The 19,302-nt window shown below is 39.1% G+C and overlaps 1 protein-coding gene across 1 annotated transcript; it reads left to right on the top strand.

Moving 5' to 3' along the window:
• Window positions 1-1,314: 1,314 nt before the first annotated feature.
• Window positions 1,315-15,865, top strand: LOC131239008 (pyruvate, phosphate dikinase regulatory protein 1, chloroplastic-like). Its single transcript, XM_058236574.1, has 3 exons — window positions 1,315-2,003; window positions 13,446-14,106; window positions 15,037-15,865. The coding sequence occupies exons 1-3, from the start codon at window positions 1,467-1,469 to the stop codon at window positions 15,138-15,140; spliced, it is 1,302 nt and encodes a 433-aa protein (XP_058092557.1). The 5' UTR covers window positions 1,315-1,466; the 3' UTR covers window positions 15,141-15,865.
• Window positions 15,866-19,302: the final 3,437 nt, after the last annotated feature.

The following is a 19,302-nucleotide window of genomic DNA, read 5'->3' as shown; positions in this document are numbered from 1 at the left end:
TCAAAATTAAAATGTCAGATACTCTGAAGCAGATTGGCTAGTGTAGCTCACACCATCTATATATTGACATTAGTAAGTTCTATGGGTCTCATCAAGAGGTATGTGTTATATCCAAACCGTCCATCCATCTGGCCAGCACATCGTAAGGGTTGAGATGAAAAATAAGGAGGATTTAACTATCAAGTTGATCACACTCCAAGAACCAGTGGGGGATTGAACGTCTACCATTGAAATCCTTTTCGGGGTCACATAAGTTTTGGGTTAATACGAAATTTGTTTTTCCTCTTCATTCAGGTATTTGTGATCTTATGAATAGATTGGATGTAAAATAAACATTATAGTGGGCCTTACAAAATTTTTAACGGTCACAATCATTATCTCCGCTCCTATTCATGGTGTGGTCCATATGATCTTTGGATATGATTCATTTTTTAGCTAATGCTATAAAATGATCTCTAAAAATAGATGAACAATATGGATATAATAAATACATCACTATGGGGCCATGTAACTTTAATCTCCTTTGAACAGTTGGTACAATTGGGGGCTGGAGGAGCATCAGTGCGCGTCTTGGCACAACAAGTACCTACCGCAGCTATATAGCTAGTGTGAGGTACACCAGCCAATCCGCTTCCAAATACACTGCGCAAAATGGGACGCGGATTAGCTAAGGTCGAGTAGCAGGCTCCCGGTAGAAGCAACGTCATCAAGTACTGTGGGTCCTACCATGATGAATGTGTTGTATTCACACCGTTCATCCATTTGGAGAGATAATTTTAGGGCATAGCAAAAGAATGAGGTAGATCCAAAGTTATAGTGGACCCATCACAGAAAACATTGGAGAGAATGACACCACCGTTGAAATTTTCCTAAGGTCCAACATGATATTTATTTGAGATCCAACATATTCATAGGTTAACACATACACTAAAGAGTGAAAACACAAATATAAGCTTGACCGAAAACTTTTTTGGCATTTGTAAGTTTTTAAGGGTGGGCGTCACTCTCTCCACTGTTTTATGTGGTCGGGTCCGACTTATACTTTGGCTCATGCCCTAAAATAGTCTCTGCAAATGGTTGGATGGGGTGGATACAAAACATACATCATGGTGGGACCCACCGAACTTGGTGACGTCACTTCGCTACTCAACCTGTCAGTAGCTAATCCGCGTCCGGCACAGCGATAGCTCACAAGGATCTCGATGACCCCACTCTTAGAAAGCGGTGTCCACGTGCCATTGTCCTGTATTCTAGACCATTGATCTGATGTCCCCCACAACGGATAAAGGAACCATCCAAACTCTTCTGAAAAAGGGTAGATCCCAGATATTTGTTCTTTATTCATATTTCTAGACCATCAACCAAAGGGCTAGGATCTTCCAATCCCGAAAAATTTTCGGGGGAGTCCCATCCATAGAAAATATCGTAAAATCAACGGCTCGGATCAGGACACTTGTAGCGTCCAGATGCATCATCCTGATCCTATTATCCCCTGTTTCAGTTATCCTCGTCCCATCCAAAACCGAACCAAAATGAGACCGTACTATTCCAGCTTCCATCTCTCCAACATCATCCCACTCACTAACCTTAGAAAACCGCTCTTCTCTCTCCCCAACGACCTTCAGAACGTAACACCCGATCCTAATCCCGAGCCTTCGCAGGCTCGGAAGCCGAAAGGTAGCGCGCAGCTGAACCGATGGTCGAGGGCTCGGGCGATACGTTCGGGGAGGAGATTGGATCGGCCGATAAATCGGAAGGAGAATTCCGCTACGAAGGCTCCTCCGTCTAGTTCTTCGTCCTCAACCGAGTTATGGCCAGTTCTTTCGGGGGAGAGGACCGACGACGAAGAGGATGACGGCGAGTTAACGGCGGGGAAGGCTATCTACATGGTTTCTGACGGAACGGGATGGACGGCCGAGCATTCCGTTAACGCGGCGTTAGGGCAGTTCGAGTTCTGCTTGGCGGATAGGGGCTGCGCCGTAAATACCCACCTCTTTTCGGGGGTAAGTTTGTCATTTCTCATCATGTTTTCTGATTTCCGATGTAATGTTTTGGTCCACCTGATGGGATATGTTGATCAGTGTAAGGCCCAGATGGTAGAAACTCAAATTGGGCCCACTGGGCTTCATGTAATGATCACTTAGCTATAAAGAAACTGGGGCCGCTCTCCTCATTTGATCTAAAAGGTGCTCGGATGTCCTCATCAACCCATCTCGGCTGAAAAGAGTTCGCCTCTGGCGAAATAAAACTACGATGACATAAGAGATCCAGGTTACTGTCTGACTTTGGCCGGTTCTTCCACTTGACGAGATATTTCCAAAAACCTATATATCTAGTAGAAACCACTTATTCATCCAAGAAATCTTCTATTGCTTCTCTTTTGGTAGGTATGGATGGTAAATGAGGTAAAGGCTGGTCCAGAGAAAGGCTATTGTGTGGAGTTGTTGGACTCCTTAAAAGACACAAGATGTTTTACATTGCATGTAGAACTAATTCCCATGTTAGGTGGAAGATCTACAACATACACATTGGAACCTAATCTTTTCAATATTTTATAAGGTCTTGCACTACGGGGTTGTAATTTCTTCACTCCCCCTTGTGGATACTGTTCTAGCCTTATCTGAACCGTCACATAATCTCTTACTTGTAATTCTTTAAACCTACAATGAGGGTTAGCAAATATTTCGTACTTTTCATTGCTCACATTAATTCGTTTCTTAATTTTAGCATGCAAGGCATGAATATGTCGTGCAAATGCATTTGCGGAGTTTGAAGGTCTATGGGAGACTGACATGGGAATGAGATCTATGGGCTTCCTAAGCTTGTAACGATGCATTACCTTGAAAGGACTCATGTCTATCGACCTATTGATTGAACTATTATATGCAAACTCTGCGACTGATAAAACTGAATTGTAAGTCCTAATATGGTCACCCACAAGACATCCTAATAGGTTTCCTAAGCTTCGATTAACCACTTCTATTTGAGTGTTAGTTTGGCGGACCGAAGCCAGGGTTAGGCTAGCCGAAATACCCTGAAATCTAGCACAATAACACAATAAGTTACAACTTAGAAAAACCACTAAGATGTACTTTAACCTAGGGTCATTCCTAGGGTCTTCTTTACTTGTAGGTTGACATACAATTGATTATTCTCTTGAAATTCTTTTGAGTCTTCTTATCTTAAGATGTTGAGCCGTGCTCTAGTCTTAAAATTTTGGATCGAGCTGAAGTTTCATATAATATATTTTTTGTCTATGAGATTTGACAATTTACTTGTGTGCTTAAAACATTAGCACTTACAGTCTACTCCTTTGTCAATTTTGTGATAAAACATAGTACATTACACATTCATCACATTACAAGCACTCAAGACTATATAGACTTAACAACCATATTCAAAATACTGAAGGCCCTAAACATAAACTCTTAGCAAAACTTCCCCTAAAAAATATATTGCCCCCCCTAAAAATATACTTAAAAAAAGTTGTTTACACAGGAGTAATCTGTTCCTCTTTTTGTCACATGTTGACAAAGGAAGGTAAAGTTCATTGAGCATAAAGGAAGCATGAATAGGATAAAGCAAGAGAAGCAAAGTTCTAATATTAAGCAAGAGTTTCAAGAGTTTCAAAGTACTAATATTAAGCAAAGTATTCAAAATACTAATTAGAGGTGTACACGAGTATAACTGAATCGAGCTTGGCACAACTCGACTCGGCCACCATCTGACCCTAGCTCGAACTCGGCTCAGCTCAGTCCTTGAGCCTGACTGGCCAGCTCGGGCCAGTTCGAGCCGAGTTCGAGCCTATGTGGCATTTTCACAAACACATGAAGTGCACTTTCAATTTCTTACTGTATGTAAAACACTAGCAACTGTTTTTAGGTATTTCATCAAACACCTTGTAGGCAACATCAAAATCAAGAAGAAAGGGTATTTGTTTCATATACATACCTTCCTTGCCACTAGCCGACACTTCGTTGAGTCATTTTATAAAGCACTTGGTGAGCAACATCAATATCAAAAGTTAGAATTGCTCTTTTTTCTTGTCAAAAGATATTTGAAAATCAATTTTCTTTTTGTTTTTGAAAATTTTATAAAATTTCTTTGCCAATAATTCCATATCATCCTCATTTTCCTTGTTATCTGAATTTTCATTCATTACCTTTAATTTGGATTTGATTTGGGGGCTATAAACTTGTTCTTTGGAGCTTTGAAATTCAGCTTATATGTTTGAAGAGATCCAACCAATTCCTCAACCTTCATTTTGTTGGTATTCCTTAATTCTTATATAGCAGTAACCGTAGAATTGAACCGTTCAAGTAGTGATCTTAGTATTTTTGCACAAACCTTGCTTTTAGAGATACTTTCTCCAATACCCCATAATAGAATTAAATATATCATTTAGTTTTGTATAGAAGTCCATGAATGTCTTATTTTCTTTCATACGAATTTCCTCAAATTTGGTTGTGAGGATTTGGATCTTAAGATTTTTTCACAATATTAGTTCCTCATGGGTCATTTCAAGTATGTCCCATGCTTATTTTGCTGTTTCACATGAAATGATTCTTTTGAATTTATCTGGTGAGAGGGCACAAGTTATGGCATTCAAGGCTTTTGCGTTTGCACGACTCACTTTTCTGAGTATTTGTCCATAAGTTGTCGGCTTCTTCTTTTATGGATGTGGTTCTATCATCGACTATTACTTCCATCATAAGACTTAATCAATTTTTTGTTAAAATAATCTTAGAGAATAAATTCAGAAACACAATTAAAATTGAAATATTGATTTTAATTGAGTAGTAGGACAACCTTCACCTAATCTCTCAGGTAGGATAACCTTATTCCACGACTTTCTCGATCTCAATATTTCAAGATAATAAACTAGGGTTGTACATGAGCCAAGCTAGCTCGAAAAGTTCGCTTGGCTTGGCTCAATTTAGCTCGACTCGACTTAACTCAAACAATCACTTGAGGTATGCCAAGCTTCATATGACAGCTTGTTTTGAAAACAAGCCAAGTTCGAACATAGTAGAGCTCGGCTCGACTCGACTCGACTTGAACCCGGCTCGGCTCGAAGCTCGAGCTCAGCTCAACTCGAATATATTTTATATTATATTATATTTAAAAATTAAAAAAAAATAAAACTTAAATCATATCATACCCGTCCGTCCCTTTCCTACCCTTTCCCTTACATAATTTGCCGCGCTTGAGCTCCTCTCTCTCTCTCTCTCTCTCTTGGCCACTCACCCGAGCTTGACTCGGCGTCTGCCCGACTTATCTCAGCCATACGGCCAGCACTCACCCGTGCTCCCCCCCCCTCTCTCTCTCTCTCAGCACAAACAACAAGGTACCCTCTATGGCTTTATCTAATACACACACATTATTAATTGAATATTTGATTTGGGAGTTCGGTAAATTAGGTTGGGTTGCTGGATTGAGTTAGGTGCAGGTTGGGTGCTAGGTTGGGAGTAGACTCGACTCGACTCGAGCTAAGCTCGCCTTGACTCGATCCACTAGCTCGCCTCGAGCTTGACTCGAAAGGTTTGGCAAACAAGCCAAGCTCCAATTGTAAGCTCGAGGCCGAGCTCAAGCTCGAGCTTGAACTCAAGGAGAGCACGGACGAGCCAAGCCAAGCTTAACCCACCTCGACTCGACTTGACTCGATGTACAACCCTATAATAAACACAAGGAAAAGAGTATTAAAGACCACGAGACAAATAAAATTATAGTGGTTCGGTGTTAACACACACCTACTCCATTCCCAAAATTACTTCTGCATGTAATTTTAGTTTTCCACTATAACAAAGGTTTTCATAGGTTAACCTTAACAACCTCTTAAAGTTTGTGATTTTCACAGGCGATTACAATTAACCTCAAGTGATTTTAACAGGCTTATCACTTCGTAACCCAATGAGATTTTTCCAGGCAATCTTATTCAACTCAAGTAAAAACAATTTATCGGATTAAAGTTTCGGTAAGCCTAAGAATCCCTTGGTCTGGCCGGAGTTTCATGATTCTGTTTAAACGAATAGCAAATTTCGTGGGATATGATTTGAATCAATCTTAGGCTAGCTAGAGACAAAATTCGGCTAGTATGAGATTCATTCGGCTTGCCGAACACCCATGAATATCAAAACAACCTATTGTTGGAAATTAGGCCGAAGACCCGTGGCTACTGTCTGGCTGACCTGAGATCATGGTGTGCCAAAACGGTTACGTATCGGCCGTAACGGCCGATACGTAACGGTAACGGTGGGAACCGTTACGCGTTTCGGGGTTGTATCAGCCGTTACCCGATTTTGTACCCGTATCGGCCAATACGGGCCCGTTACGGGCTCGTAATGGTAACTCTTTTTTTTTTTTTTTTCATTTTAAGCTCTGTTTTTGCTGTTTTTTTGAAACCTCTTGCTTCCAAACTATTTCTCACTCCTTCTACTATTAATTTCGACCAACATTGGCTAGGTATTTGAGATAAAAATACATTATATTACAGATTTTTTTGAATCAAAGCTCGGTGGGCCATTTTTCAGAAATTCGTCAAAAATAGGTATTTATACTTTTTTAAAAAATATGTTTTGCTGTTTTAATCATGTCATATGATGTGTTAATTATAGTAGAACATATTAATGTGCATTTTACAGATTTGGGGTGCCATTTAATAATTTTTTTATATTTTTTTCTATTTACGCATGAATTTTGGCTCCCTTTTTTAAAATTCGAAAAATCAATTTTTAATGGTTGTTTTGCTGTTTTAATCATGCCATTTGATGTGTTAATCATAGTAGAACATGTTAATGTACATTTTACAGATTTGGGGTGCCATTTTATATTTTTTAAATATTTTTTTCTACTTACGCATTTATTTTGGCCCTTTTTTTGAAAATTTGAAAAATCATTTTTTAATGATTCTTTTGCTGTTTTAATGATGCCATATGATGTGTTAATCATTGTAGAACATGTTAATGTGCATTTTACAGATTTGGGGTGCCATTTTATATGTTTTTTTTATATTTTTTTCTATTTACGCATTTATTTTAGCCCTTTTTTTGAAAATTCGAAAAACCATTTTTTAATGATTCTTTTGTTGTTTTAATGATGCCATATGATGTTAATCATAGTAGAACATGTTAATGTGCATTTTACAGATTTGGGGTGCCATTTTATATTTTTTGAATATTTTTTTCTATTTACGCATTTATTTCGGCCCTTTTTTTGAAAATTCGAAAAATTATTTTTTAATGATTCTTTTGCTTTTTTAATGATGCCATATGATGTGTTAATCATAGAAGAACATGTTGATGTGCATTTTACATATTTGGGGTGCCATTTTATATTTTTAAAATATATTTTTTCTATTTATGCATTTATTTCGGCCCTTTTTTTGAAAATTCGAAAAATCATTTTTTAATGATTCTTTTGCTGTTTTAATGATGCCATATGATGTGTTAATCATAGTAGAACATGTTAATGTGCATTTTACATATTTGGGGTGCCATTTTATATATATATTTTTTCTATTTACGCATGAATTTTGGCCCTCGAAAATAATTGCAAACACCTAAATGTAAGATATTTTCATATTACATTCATTCTAATATATTTATCATTGATAGTAGATAGTTAGAAAATTAAATATATGAATTTTGTAGTCAAATTCAGGTTATCTGGTTCATAAATTTATCAGACAGTCCGATACAACTTCTCACCAAAGAGTGGACCGTTACACCACCATAAACATGTTCCAATTTATAAATGAATGCATATTTGGAATGCTTAGAATATTCCGGATTTAATCCATATTTTTTTATATTTTTTTGGCAAAAAAAAATAAAATTTGCGCCGTTACGGGCCATTACACCCCCGTATCACCGTTACGCCCCCGTATCCGTATCGGTTTTGGAGGTCACCGTTACGCCAACCGATACCGATACGGGACACCTTGCTTGAGATGGTTGGGCTGACCGAAGACAGGGTTAGGCTGGCTGAACTACCATGCAATCTAACGCAATAACACAATAGGTTATAACTTAGAAAAACCACTAAGATGTACTTTAACCTAGGGTCATTCCTAAGGTCTTCTTTACCTGTAGGTTGGCATACAATTGATTCTTCTTTTAAAATTCTTTCGAGCCTTCTGATCTTGAGATGTTGAGTTGCGCTCTAGTTTTGAAATGTTGAATTGAGCCAAAGTTCCATACAATATATATATTTTTTCTACGAAATTTGACAATCTACTTGTGTGCTTAAAACATTTGCACTTACAATCTACCCCTTTGTCAATTTTGTGATAAAACATAACACCTTACACATTCATCACATTATAAGCACTCAAGACTACACAGACTCAACAACCATATTCAAAATAATGAAGGCCTTGAACACCGCGCCTGCTCATCGTATCCTTTTTAGTTGTAACACTGTGCCTACTCACCTACCCTCGTGCTAGTACTAGCCAAACCTTTGCCCTTAACATCCCTATTAGTGGATTGATTATTAGTATGGGCTTTGGATTGACTCCCAAAATTAGGCTTTGCTCCCTGGGGAGTGGCCCTGACATTGGATTCCCGAGAATCGAATCACTTTATAAATTGTTGTTTCAGATACTGCTCTAGCTCTTGCACCACCTTATAGGCATGCTCTTAGGTGCTAATGCCGTAAGGAACAAGCTCTCGCTGAAGCTCGGGTCGAAGGCCCATCCTGAAATGGGAAATGGTCACTAACGGTTCCTCTTGAAAGTTACATCTCATCGTATATTCATCAAACTTGACAATGTAATTAGCCATGGGCATTGATCCCTGACGAATAGAGTATCGTTAATCCAAAAGTTTCTGAGACTGTTTCATCTCGAGACCTCTCTATCTTTCGCTCGACATTCGTCCAAAGTAATTTGGCTTAGCCCACCAACTTCATCTTAGCGAACCTCACTCGACAGCGATCGGACATATCATACTACTTAAAATAATGATCCATGTCTGCAAGCCAATCGAGGAAGGCCTTGGGGTCTAAGCGACCATCATAACCCGGTGCCTCAACTTTCACACTTTTCATTACTCGCTCATCAGGATCATGGTGGTCTTGATACTTTCCAAGGGGCAGTTGGGTACACACCCCACCACGGCCAACACTTCGGCTACAACCTCTTCTATGTAGTCTAACTTGATCTCTCGCTTGAGATTAACCATCTTCCCCATCGTCGGGGTTTGCCTGGAGGGAACTTTCCAACTGGGTTATGTGGGTGTTGGTTGCTGCTAGTTGGTTGTTGGCGGCTCTACTTTGTGCGTTAAGAGTTGCAAGACGGTTACTCATGACATTGATATCCTCGGTAAGCTATTCCAATCTCATCGTGGGGTGTAGACCAAAACCACGCCCAATACAAGTGGGCATAAATTGGAGACCTAATTGGGAACCTAAGAACTAAAGACTCTAGATACAATTTGATGAGAATGGGAAGACTACTAATTCTAGACATGACAATAAGAGAAATGTACTCTAAATGCAACATGAAAGTCCTATGCTAATTTGAGGACCATACTAAACCATATGCGGAACCTAGTCTCTAATACCAAAATTTGATGCAGGATGAATCATCTAACTTAAAACGATGCAATGAAATTAATCAACGGATTAATTAGAGAAATCAAAATACAAAATAAAGCTAATCTATCACAAGGTTAAAGAGTTCAAGCATTAAAGGATGCTCTAGTTCAAGACTACCTATAATCGGTATTTTAAGTATTGATGATATCGGCTGATATATCGCACGATATATCTTGTATCCCACCTGTGCGATACGAAATGTACAAGTAGTGGGATATATCCCACATGTTTGATTTGGTGAGCATTTCGATTTTTGATCATTTTTTTAAAATGTAAATCATGTTAAATCGGTGTAAATTGTTACAAATCAAAACTTGAAAAATCATGGATTTGGAGCTTCACCGTTGAGATTTGGAGGAGGTGGGCGGAGTTGCAAAAAATTGAAAAATAATAAAAAAAATTTCAATTTCTCACAAATCGGTTGCAATCTTTGCGTCCAAACATAAAATCAAACATGTATGTAACCTGATCTAATGATTCTTCTTTTTCTTTTGAATGTATTGCTTGTTTTTCCACGTCTTCTTACATTTATAAATTATATGAATAGACTTTGAATATACTTGCATTAATTCAGTTATAGAACGCATAGATGATGACCCCATACAAAGAAAACCTATTGTGTACTTGTTTTTTGTAATGTTTTGATTTATAAGTGTATTGACGGCCGTACGGTGTGTCCGTACGGTTGGGTGGGGTTGACAGCTAGGGTGATGTATTGGGTTAGGTTTAGAAGGGCTAGGGTAATGGTGGTGATAGTCTTTGTTTGGAAACAAAAGAAATGGGAAAAAAGATGAAAAGAGAATAAAAGAAAGAAGATAATTGGAATCACTCCATAGCTTCACACCAAACTCTAATCACAAGAAGAATTTTGCTTTAAAACAAAGCAAGAAGAAAATTTCATTTAATAGCCAATAATGAATTAGGCTTCACACGTCCAAGCCTTATATATTCTATTTGGGGTGTTTTTACAAAAATCACCATGAATACTATAAAATGTCCAAAACACCCCTAATATTAACTAAATCATAAAATGAACCAAAATAATCAAACTAACTAAACCAAAAATAAAAATAAAAAATGGAGTGTCCAATATGAGTTCATGATCAAGACGACCCAACCATCAAAATGGTCCAATGGTCAAGATGGTCTATCGTGTGAAATCCAATAGTCTAATACTCTCAATCCAGTATGGGGTCTTCAAAGATGAACGATCATGCATGTGGGGTCTTCCACATGGTTAGAAACTCGAATTGGGCTCACCGGGCTCCATATAATGATCACCTAGCCACAAAGAAACCGGGGCAGCTCTCCTCCTCCGATAAACTCTAAAAGGTGCTAGGATGTCCTCATCACTCATGGAGTCCACATGCAAAGATGGTTGGGTAATTAAGAGGTGTCATCCTGTGGGTACAAGTTTGAATAACCTATGATCAAATAAGTAAATTGAAAGGAGTGATCTGAGTATTCATTTGTAGAGTGTGTGTGTGTGTTTTTTTTTTTTGAAAAAAAAATTGATCTATAGAGTTTATGCAAACCGTTGAAAATTTTCTTTTTAATGGTCCACATTTGGCAACCCCTAGCAGTGTACAGAGCCATCCATTTAGTATTAGTTTCTTATTGTATCACATCTCATTTAGCACCCCAAAACATGGATGGTTCTGATCACCTTATCATCATCTTTGCATGTGGGCCAAAGTGCAGTGACATATGTTTGGTGATCCGGAGTCCAAATAGTTGTAAACAAACTCGACCACGGACTGTGTATTTGTAGATATGTTTATTTTAAGTGTACCCTTAAAAATCTTGATGGCATTATTTTTTTCCATTTAAGAAAAATAAGCTACTTAATTTAATTGCAATTAGAGAAATCTGATAGAAGGTACTGGAATGAAAATTATCTAAATAACGAGGTATTTTAATGAAAGGCTTTCTAAAAAAGGTATAGGCATGTAAATTCCAAAATAATGAGGTAGTCTTTCATAAAAATCCTTTTTTCTTGAAAGATGAAATTTAGGTCTATATTTGGCAAGGAAAACTCTGATACTCCGGCAGAGTGTGATGGATGATATACGGGCAGTTAGAAATTACTTTGAAATTGCATACATAGCATACAAGCCAAACTAAACCATCCAAATTAGGTCCCCATTTAGATGTATCATAAACCAAAATTTCACTCATTTGATAATCTGACCACCAGATTGGTGGACAGTTATTGGGCGTTTAAAAATGAAAAATATCCAATGGTCCTGTTTCCACCAAAAAGTGTCCACAATTCAGAGGATAGGATTGTTCAACCAATCTGATTTTGGGACTGACTTGGTGGCAGCTGAATATCCTAGATTGGAAGATCCTAGACAATGAGTACATCACATTTTTTAGTTGAATATGGACTGCCTCTGTATGTTTCTCTTTGCCATCTATTTGCGAGCCACTAGATGAAGAATTAGGATTTCCCGTCTGGACAATTTCTGGTACACGACCTTATAAAAAAAGATTATTTCTGGTACATTGTCAACCCAAGGTGGATCATATCAACAGTTTGTATCTGCACGCCGTAGGCCCCACTTGCATAAACTAGAAAACTGATTTTTCCTGCATATTTTCTTGGGTTGAGCATTGTGCAGTTAGAAATTACTTTGAAATTGCATACATAGCATACAAGCCAAACTAAACCGTCCAAATTAGGTCCCAATTTAGATGTATCATAAACCAAAATTTCACTCATTTGATAATCTGACCACCAGATTGGTGGACAGTTATTGGGCGTTTAAAAATGAAAAATATCCAATGGTCCTGTTTCCACCAAAAAGTGTCCACAATTCAGAGGATAGGATTGTTCAACCAATCTGATTTTGGGACTGACTTGGTGGCTGTTGAATATCCTAGATTGGAAGATCCTAGACAATAAGTACATCACATTTTTTAGTTGAATATGGACTGCCTCTGTATGTTTCTCTTTGCCATCTATTTGTGAGCCACTGGATGAAGAATTAGGAAGCCGTTGACAGTGGATCTTGTGGAAGCCCAAACATGGCTTTTGATTCATGCCAGATCAGTTTGTATCTGCACGCCGTAGGCCCCACTTGCATAAACTAGAAAACTGATTTTTCCTGCATATTTTCTTGGGTTGAGCACTGTACAAAATCTATATACATGGGGCTGTGACGCATAGGTTTTATTTCTTATATTTCATTTGTCTCCTTTGTTTCAATAAACTAATCTTTTCCTCATTCATTTAAAAATAAAATAAAATCAGTCTTCAATCTGATGAAACCAAGCCAGCGACCCCACTGGTTAGGCATCTGGCAGGTTTTCCTCATACATCGGCTAAGAAGACAAAGAAAAGAAAAAGCACCATTTGCAGCCGTTGACAGTGGATCTTGTGGAAGCCCGAACATGGCTTTTGATTCATGCCAGATCATTTATTCAGTGGGCCATCTTTCAAAAAGGAAAAAAAAAAAGATTTATTCAATGGGCCAAATGATAGTGTCCCATGCCTGACTTTTTGGCTAGTGGGCAAATCCCATCCCAATCTGTAAAAGCCTAATAGCCAGAAGGGCTGCAACTTCACACCCTATGGCAGTTGCCAAAAAAAAAAACAGAGGAGTGATTGCGTTGTTCGTGATTGCTTGCTCTGTTATCACATTTGAGGACTGCCACCTTCTAGGTTGATGGGTTCATATCCCAATCTGTATAGGTGTGGTGGGTGCCCACATGTGACAGATATATATGATCCAAGATAAAAACAGTTTTTACTTACTTCGAGGACTTGGTGTAATTGCTTGCATTAGATCATTGCACAAGTACTCAGATTCTCTCCGTTATAACCATTCATCCAAATATTTCAGGTTGATGATGTAGATAGTCTGATGGATATCGTAAAGCAAGCAGCCAAGGAAGGTGCATTGCTCCTCTACACCCTAGCAGACCCCTCCATGGCCGAGTCTGCAAAGCAAGCATGCCAGCTTTGGGGGGTCCCATCCTCTGATATCCTGGGCCCCACCACCGAGGCTATCGCAGCGCATCTTGGTGTCTCTCCATCAGGCCTCCCCCGTGGCGCACAAGGCAGAAGAATCCCACTCAGCAAAGAATACTTCAAAAGGATCGAAGCCATCGAATTCACTATAAAGCAAGATGATGGGGCTCTGCCCCAAAACCTTTACAAGGCTGACATTGTCCTTGTTGGAGTCTCCCGCACTGGAAAGACGCCATTGTCAATATATCTGGCACAAAAGGGATATAAGGTGGCAAATGTTCCGATTGTAATGGGCGTTGAATTGCCGAAGACACTTTTCGAGATAGAACAGGAGAAGATTTTCGGGTTGACTATAAATCCGGTGATCTTGCAGACAATTAGAAAGGCGAGAGCAAAGGGTCTAGGACTCGGCACGGTGAAATGGAGTTTTTACACCGAGAAAGGGAGTAATTACTCTGAGATGGATCATGTGAGAGAGGAGCTGGAATTTGCTAATGGAATTTACGCGCAAAATCCTGTATGGCCGGTAATTGGTAAGCAAGGGTTTTTCAAGTATTGATTTCTTCATTGTTTCATTTAGGGGGCACTTGGGTTTACTGCCAAATTGTGATTGGTAGGGCTAATGCATTTGGTTTTTTGGGAAGCGATGAAGATCGAACCTGCATTAAGCAGGCTAGCATTTTCCCGCTCCACATCTTGGTTGAGAAACTTGAGATAAACCAGGACCTTCCATTCTCAACCCTAATTTGGCAGTAGCTCCGTCATGTCGGCTTTAAGGCTAAACTACATTTAAGATTAAGATGTATTTTTTGTTTTGGAAGTGCTTGCCTCGACTCCATGTGCTTGGTTAACCCCTTTGAGTTTTACAATGGGAGCTTTGCTGGGTCGAGCTGTGTGATTGGTGTGCCCACTGTGATCCCTAGGGCTAAAGATCAGGTAGATCAACTTATCAGGTGGGCCACACATGTATGAAAGCAAGGATGGTTGAAATAAGCCCCAGTGGTCCACATTCACTGTACAAGGTGGCCTTTTATTGGAGACAGCCTACTACAAGGTGGACCCGCATAATGCATGAATTTGATATACCACATTTGCTAGGTAGGCATATAGGGGCACTTCTAGGTTGGCATGAGTGAAATGGCCTGATATTAGAGACAGCCGCCATCTACATGGTAGACCCACATAATGCACGAATGGGATATCCCACATTTGCTAGGTTGGCATGTAGGGACACTTCCAGAGGTGTGGTTGGGCTTTTATCCATACTCTTATGGAGAAAACAAATATCATGAAGATGTAGTTAGAAGATGTAGCAACCGTGTCATTTATCATGAGCAACTATGGTTTCCTCAAAAGTCATAGAATTCAATAGTGGTACAAAACAATGCTACTCCACTAAAGAAACTACTTTAGTATGTGCTCATGCACGCATATGCTGATCTTGATCTTGTTCATGGTTGCAGAGGTAACAGGAAAAGCTATCGAAGAAACGGCAGCTGTCGTTGTGAGGATTTACCATGACCGGAAACAGAAGTGCTCTATGCCGCGGATCTCAAAACTCTATTAGAGACTCTATGAATTGCTAGTAGTAAACTCCCAAATTGCAACTGAGAGAACGAAAGCTGATAAGGTTGAGCCCATCTAAAGTTGAGATTGAGCTTTGCTCCAATGTGATACTAGATGAATCTTAAGAGCTTACGGAAGAAATGGGTCAAATAGAGGCGTCCAATGCAATGGTGAAAACCTAACCTTCTTCCGTTTCTTCCATGTATAGAATTTGTGTATAAAATGCAATGTCTCTATTTCTTATTTAATGGTGAAGAACTGCTCGCCCATTTAGGGAGCATTTGGTTGTACCTCAAGATCATGTTTGGCAGGGCTCACCAGGCTTGCATGTGATGCACTTGGTGTTTGGGGCGGCCCTGGAAAAGAACCTGCATCAATTGGGCTAGTGCTTTCCCTCATTTTCCTCCCCAAATCATGGTTGAGAAAAGAACTGGATCCCAAATTGAGATTTAGATAATGACAAATGGCACACTCTTTATCTCAACCTCAAGTTGGTGGTATAGTGTCATGTCGGCCTGGGAACCGTGGAAACCGAAATGTACTCCTTTAGATGTTATCTCCTAGTCATGTTATTGTTTGGACGCTCTCAAATTCTCATCTCCCCGTTGCCCATTGCTGTTGTAGGGCAGACTTCAATCCATTTCCTTGCATAATTTTGTTGTTGTATATTTGGAGACAACAGATATGAAATATATATTGCCAATATGTGATAAGTGGCTTGTATAATGCTCTGTCCTTTTCTTTTGCTCATGCATTGTCAGTTGTACCAGTGGGGTGTATGGTTCAGTGATCCAAACCATTGATCTGATGGGCATCAAAGTGGATGGGCTGCGTGACTGCACAATAAAAATCCCAAAGATAGGAAAATCCTAGCCATTGAATATTTGGCCTTTTATTTGGTTGAATCTAAGCCTTCACCATGTTTTCTTTCCCAACTGTCTATTTCTTGGCTATCTATTGAAGGGTTGGAATTGTTCCAGTCCAGGGATTCTTTAATGCATGGGCCATCCATGGTGGGTCCCCCATATCAATGGTTTGGTACTGAACCATGTGCCCAGGCTGTACAAACTGAAAACCCGAATGGTATACTGTAGAAACATTGCGCATTGGATACTGTACTTATTTTTTAGTATATGTTCTGCCAATTGAGAAAATGTTTATCCCCAGTCTGGTAGATGCCCGAAAATGTGTTTATCTCACTTTAGTTAATCATAATCATATATTAGAGATCATGATCTGTAATACATTTTTATGATTGACTAGAATGGAATTATTTTTACATAATTTCTGATTAACTAAAACTAGGGAAAGTGGCACGTGCAATGTACATATAGAGAAGATAGGAGAGAGTAGGAGAAATAGAAAGGGGGAGATAAAAAGCGAGAAATTATCAGGGAGTTGGGGGCTATGCAGAGAGGGAGGGAGGGATGCTTTCTTACGTCCATCTCTATGCTTTTGTAGCTTTAGATTAGCCTCGTTTTTTTGTATGGGTTGGAGTGCCAGCGTAATAGATGTATAGTGTGGTTTCACATAGCCATCATGGTGGACAAAGCCTTTATCACATGGTTTCCCTACTACACTCGTGGGCTACATGCAAAGAGGAAAAGAAGTTCGGAGGGAACTACTCGCGTCAAAAAATTGGAAAGACAGATTTTTGTTGTGGGTAAAATGTAAGCCATTTGAAGGCCGTTTTGCAGGTGAAATCTGAACTGTATATGTCCGACAACATTGACATTTTCCAGTTCTCAAAATAACCCTAACTTTATTTAAAATGCTTTCCCATGTCTTCCGAACGTTCAAAGATCTGTGTGCTATAAAACTAATTCTGAGGTAAAAAATGTCCAAAAGTTACTTGTGTATGTTAGATGCTGAGAAAACCAGATGTATTTGAATGCCTAGGCAATTCCCAAGAAGAGGAGAACAAACAAACATATGACACTGTTAGGATCATTACTATATTTTATTACCACATTGTAACTAGGAGTCCTACTGATCTTAGAAATCTTTGTAGAGAATGTGGAGATATGAGTTCATTGTTACTAAGTATCTATTTTTGTTAGTCTCCTCTTTGTAAAGAGAGGTTGGACATGGAAATTCAATGGGGTGCTTTTATTTAATTGGACTTGGAAAGCTCTTGGCTTGCTTGTTCTTTTGATTTCTTATTCCCAGGGGCTCTGCTACGGCTATCCTGCTGTGGCATTTCGACCTAGATGGGCATTTGGCTATTCGGTGATGGTATTTCTATCAATAATGGTTCAAAGATCATCAAGCAGTTTCCAGATAATTGGGTCGAGTTGTAATTTTCATTTTAGATTCTCTATTCTGTAATTTTTGGCTGCGGCCTTTTTAATAAATTCATCGTAGTTCAAAAAACAAAACTTGTTTTGCTAGCTTGATGTTTGTGTGAGATAAGATTATGACTGGTCATCTATTCTGATGCTTTTTCATTCATGTGGTTTCTGTTTTGCCGAGAGAACCAGTGGAATAAGAGCTTGTCTTCTTGGATCAAGAGCCCAGTGATTGGTCTTATTATGCTTAGGGGTCGTTTAGCACCTTGGATTTGGAGGTAAGTGGGTGTATTTCAAATCCAATAGCTACTTTTCATTTGGCGGCCTTGGATTTGGAGGTAAGTGGGTGTATTTCAAATCCAATAGCTACTTTTCATTTGGCAGCCTTGGATCTGGAGGTATTTCAAATATGTCCTTTTGTTTTGAAATCTCAACAAAATGCTGGATTGTGGAGTAATTCAAATGAACTGCCGTTTTTACTCATTTTTAAATGCAAGAGAGTCAACAAGCCTAACGAACGTGTCGTTAGGCTACTAATCTATTGTATACATGGCACGCTAATGATACCCCAAAATAATCTAATTATCGATTGCATTGCTAAAATGACATTCATAGAATGATCTGAACCATCCAAACATAGGACATTTAAATAGACGGTTAAAAAATGTCGATGAGTCGCTTATGTGTGATCCTTACATTTGTGGCCCACCGAAGGCTGGAAATTTCCTCATTTGTGGCCAAAGTATATATTTTGGTGAACTTACTACAATCATTCTATCAAATATCACACACACACACACAACAAGTTGGTATATGAAAGTTGATTTAATTAATTAAATTCAGGTCCTATGAATATACTGAAGAATTCCAAATACACGCTCTCAAACAGAAGATTTGATACTAGTGCACTTCAACCAAATACAAAAGAGGATTCAAAATCACTTCGATTCCAATATAATTGTGATTTGGATTCCAATGCATTTCAAATCCAAGCTCCCAAACAGGCCCTTAGTCGATCTTCTTAGAGTGAGGCCAATGGTGTAGATAGTTCAATTGCTTGTTGAATATTTAGGTTAGTCCAACTGCTCTAAGAGTTTGTAGGAGACTTTTTACATTTAGGTAGTTCCAACTGCTCTAAGAATTTGCAGGAGACTAATTTTCTGTTTGGTAGGATGTTAGTAAGATATTCAAGAAGTGGCTGTTATGATATGGATCGTAATGGTAAAATATTTTCTTAAAAGGAAGAAACTGCATCAGCCCCTTATCGGTCCATTGCAGTCCTGTATCGGCCTGTTATGGCCGTTACAGGCTCGTTACGGGCCATTTATAACATTATGTTACTGTTTTTTCTTAGTATCATGGATGTTGGGGCCACTGCCTCTCAAGCCTCCACAGGAAGGAGACTCCATCCTGGGAGAGTGGGTATGCTATCCATCTCAGCTACCCCAGAGTGGGTATGCTATCTTAGGATTTGCTTGAAGTGGAGTTTGATCGAGACGACGTGGTCTGGTCTGGTGATGGTATGTTTTCCATATTGAGTAATTCAACTGCACAAGCAGGTGATCTGTAAAAGGTGACACCCCCACACCTGTAAGAGATCCTGACCATACAACAGAGCACCATTGCAGGAAAACGCGCCAACGCAAATTTTGGGGGTGGTCCACTTTTGGGTCAGGACATCTTCCAGCAGCACTTGAGGGATGAACGGTCTTGATCTCATTAGTTCAAAAACCTGAAAATTCGACTCGACACTACATTCTCCACTCTCCACTTTCTTTATTTTCAGAAAAATCTCCACCCAGGAGGTGAATGATTCAGTTCGAATCATATCGAGTCAAAAAAAAAAATCTCTCCGAGTCCTGGCTAAGTCAGGCC

Source organism: Magnolia sinica, chromosome 1, assembly GCF_029962835.1.
Source record: "Magnolia sinica isolate HGM2019 chromosome 1, MsV1, whole genome shotgun sequence".
Taxonomy (NCBI): domain Eukaryota; kingdom Viridiplantae; phylum Streptophyta; class Magnoliopsida; order Magnoliales; family Magnoliaceae; genus Magnolia; species Magnolia sinica.
Note: the sequence above shows the minus strand (reverse complement) of the source record. Positions and strands in the feature narration are given on the sequence as shown.

Coding starts and splice junctions, on each gene's coding strand:
- LOC131239008 (XM_058236574.1), top strand. CDS start 1,467: ATGCATCATCCTGATCCTATTATCCCCTGTTTCAGTTATCCTCGTCCC. Junction 2,004..13,445: donor ATACCCACCTCTTTTCGGGG/GTAAGTTTGTCA, acceptor CAAATATTTCAG/GTTGATGATGTAGATAGTCT. Junction 14,107..15,036: donor TCCTGTATGGCCGGTAATTG/GTAAGCAAGGGT, acceptor TCATGGTTGCAG/AGGTAACAGGAAAAGCTATC.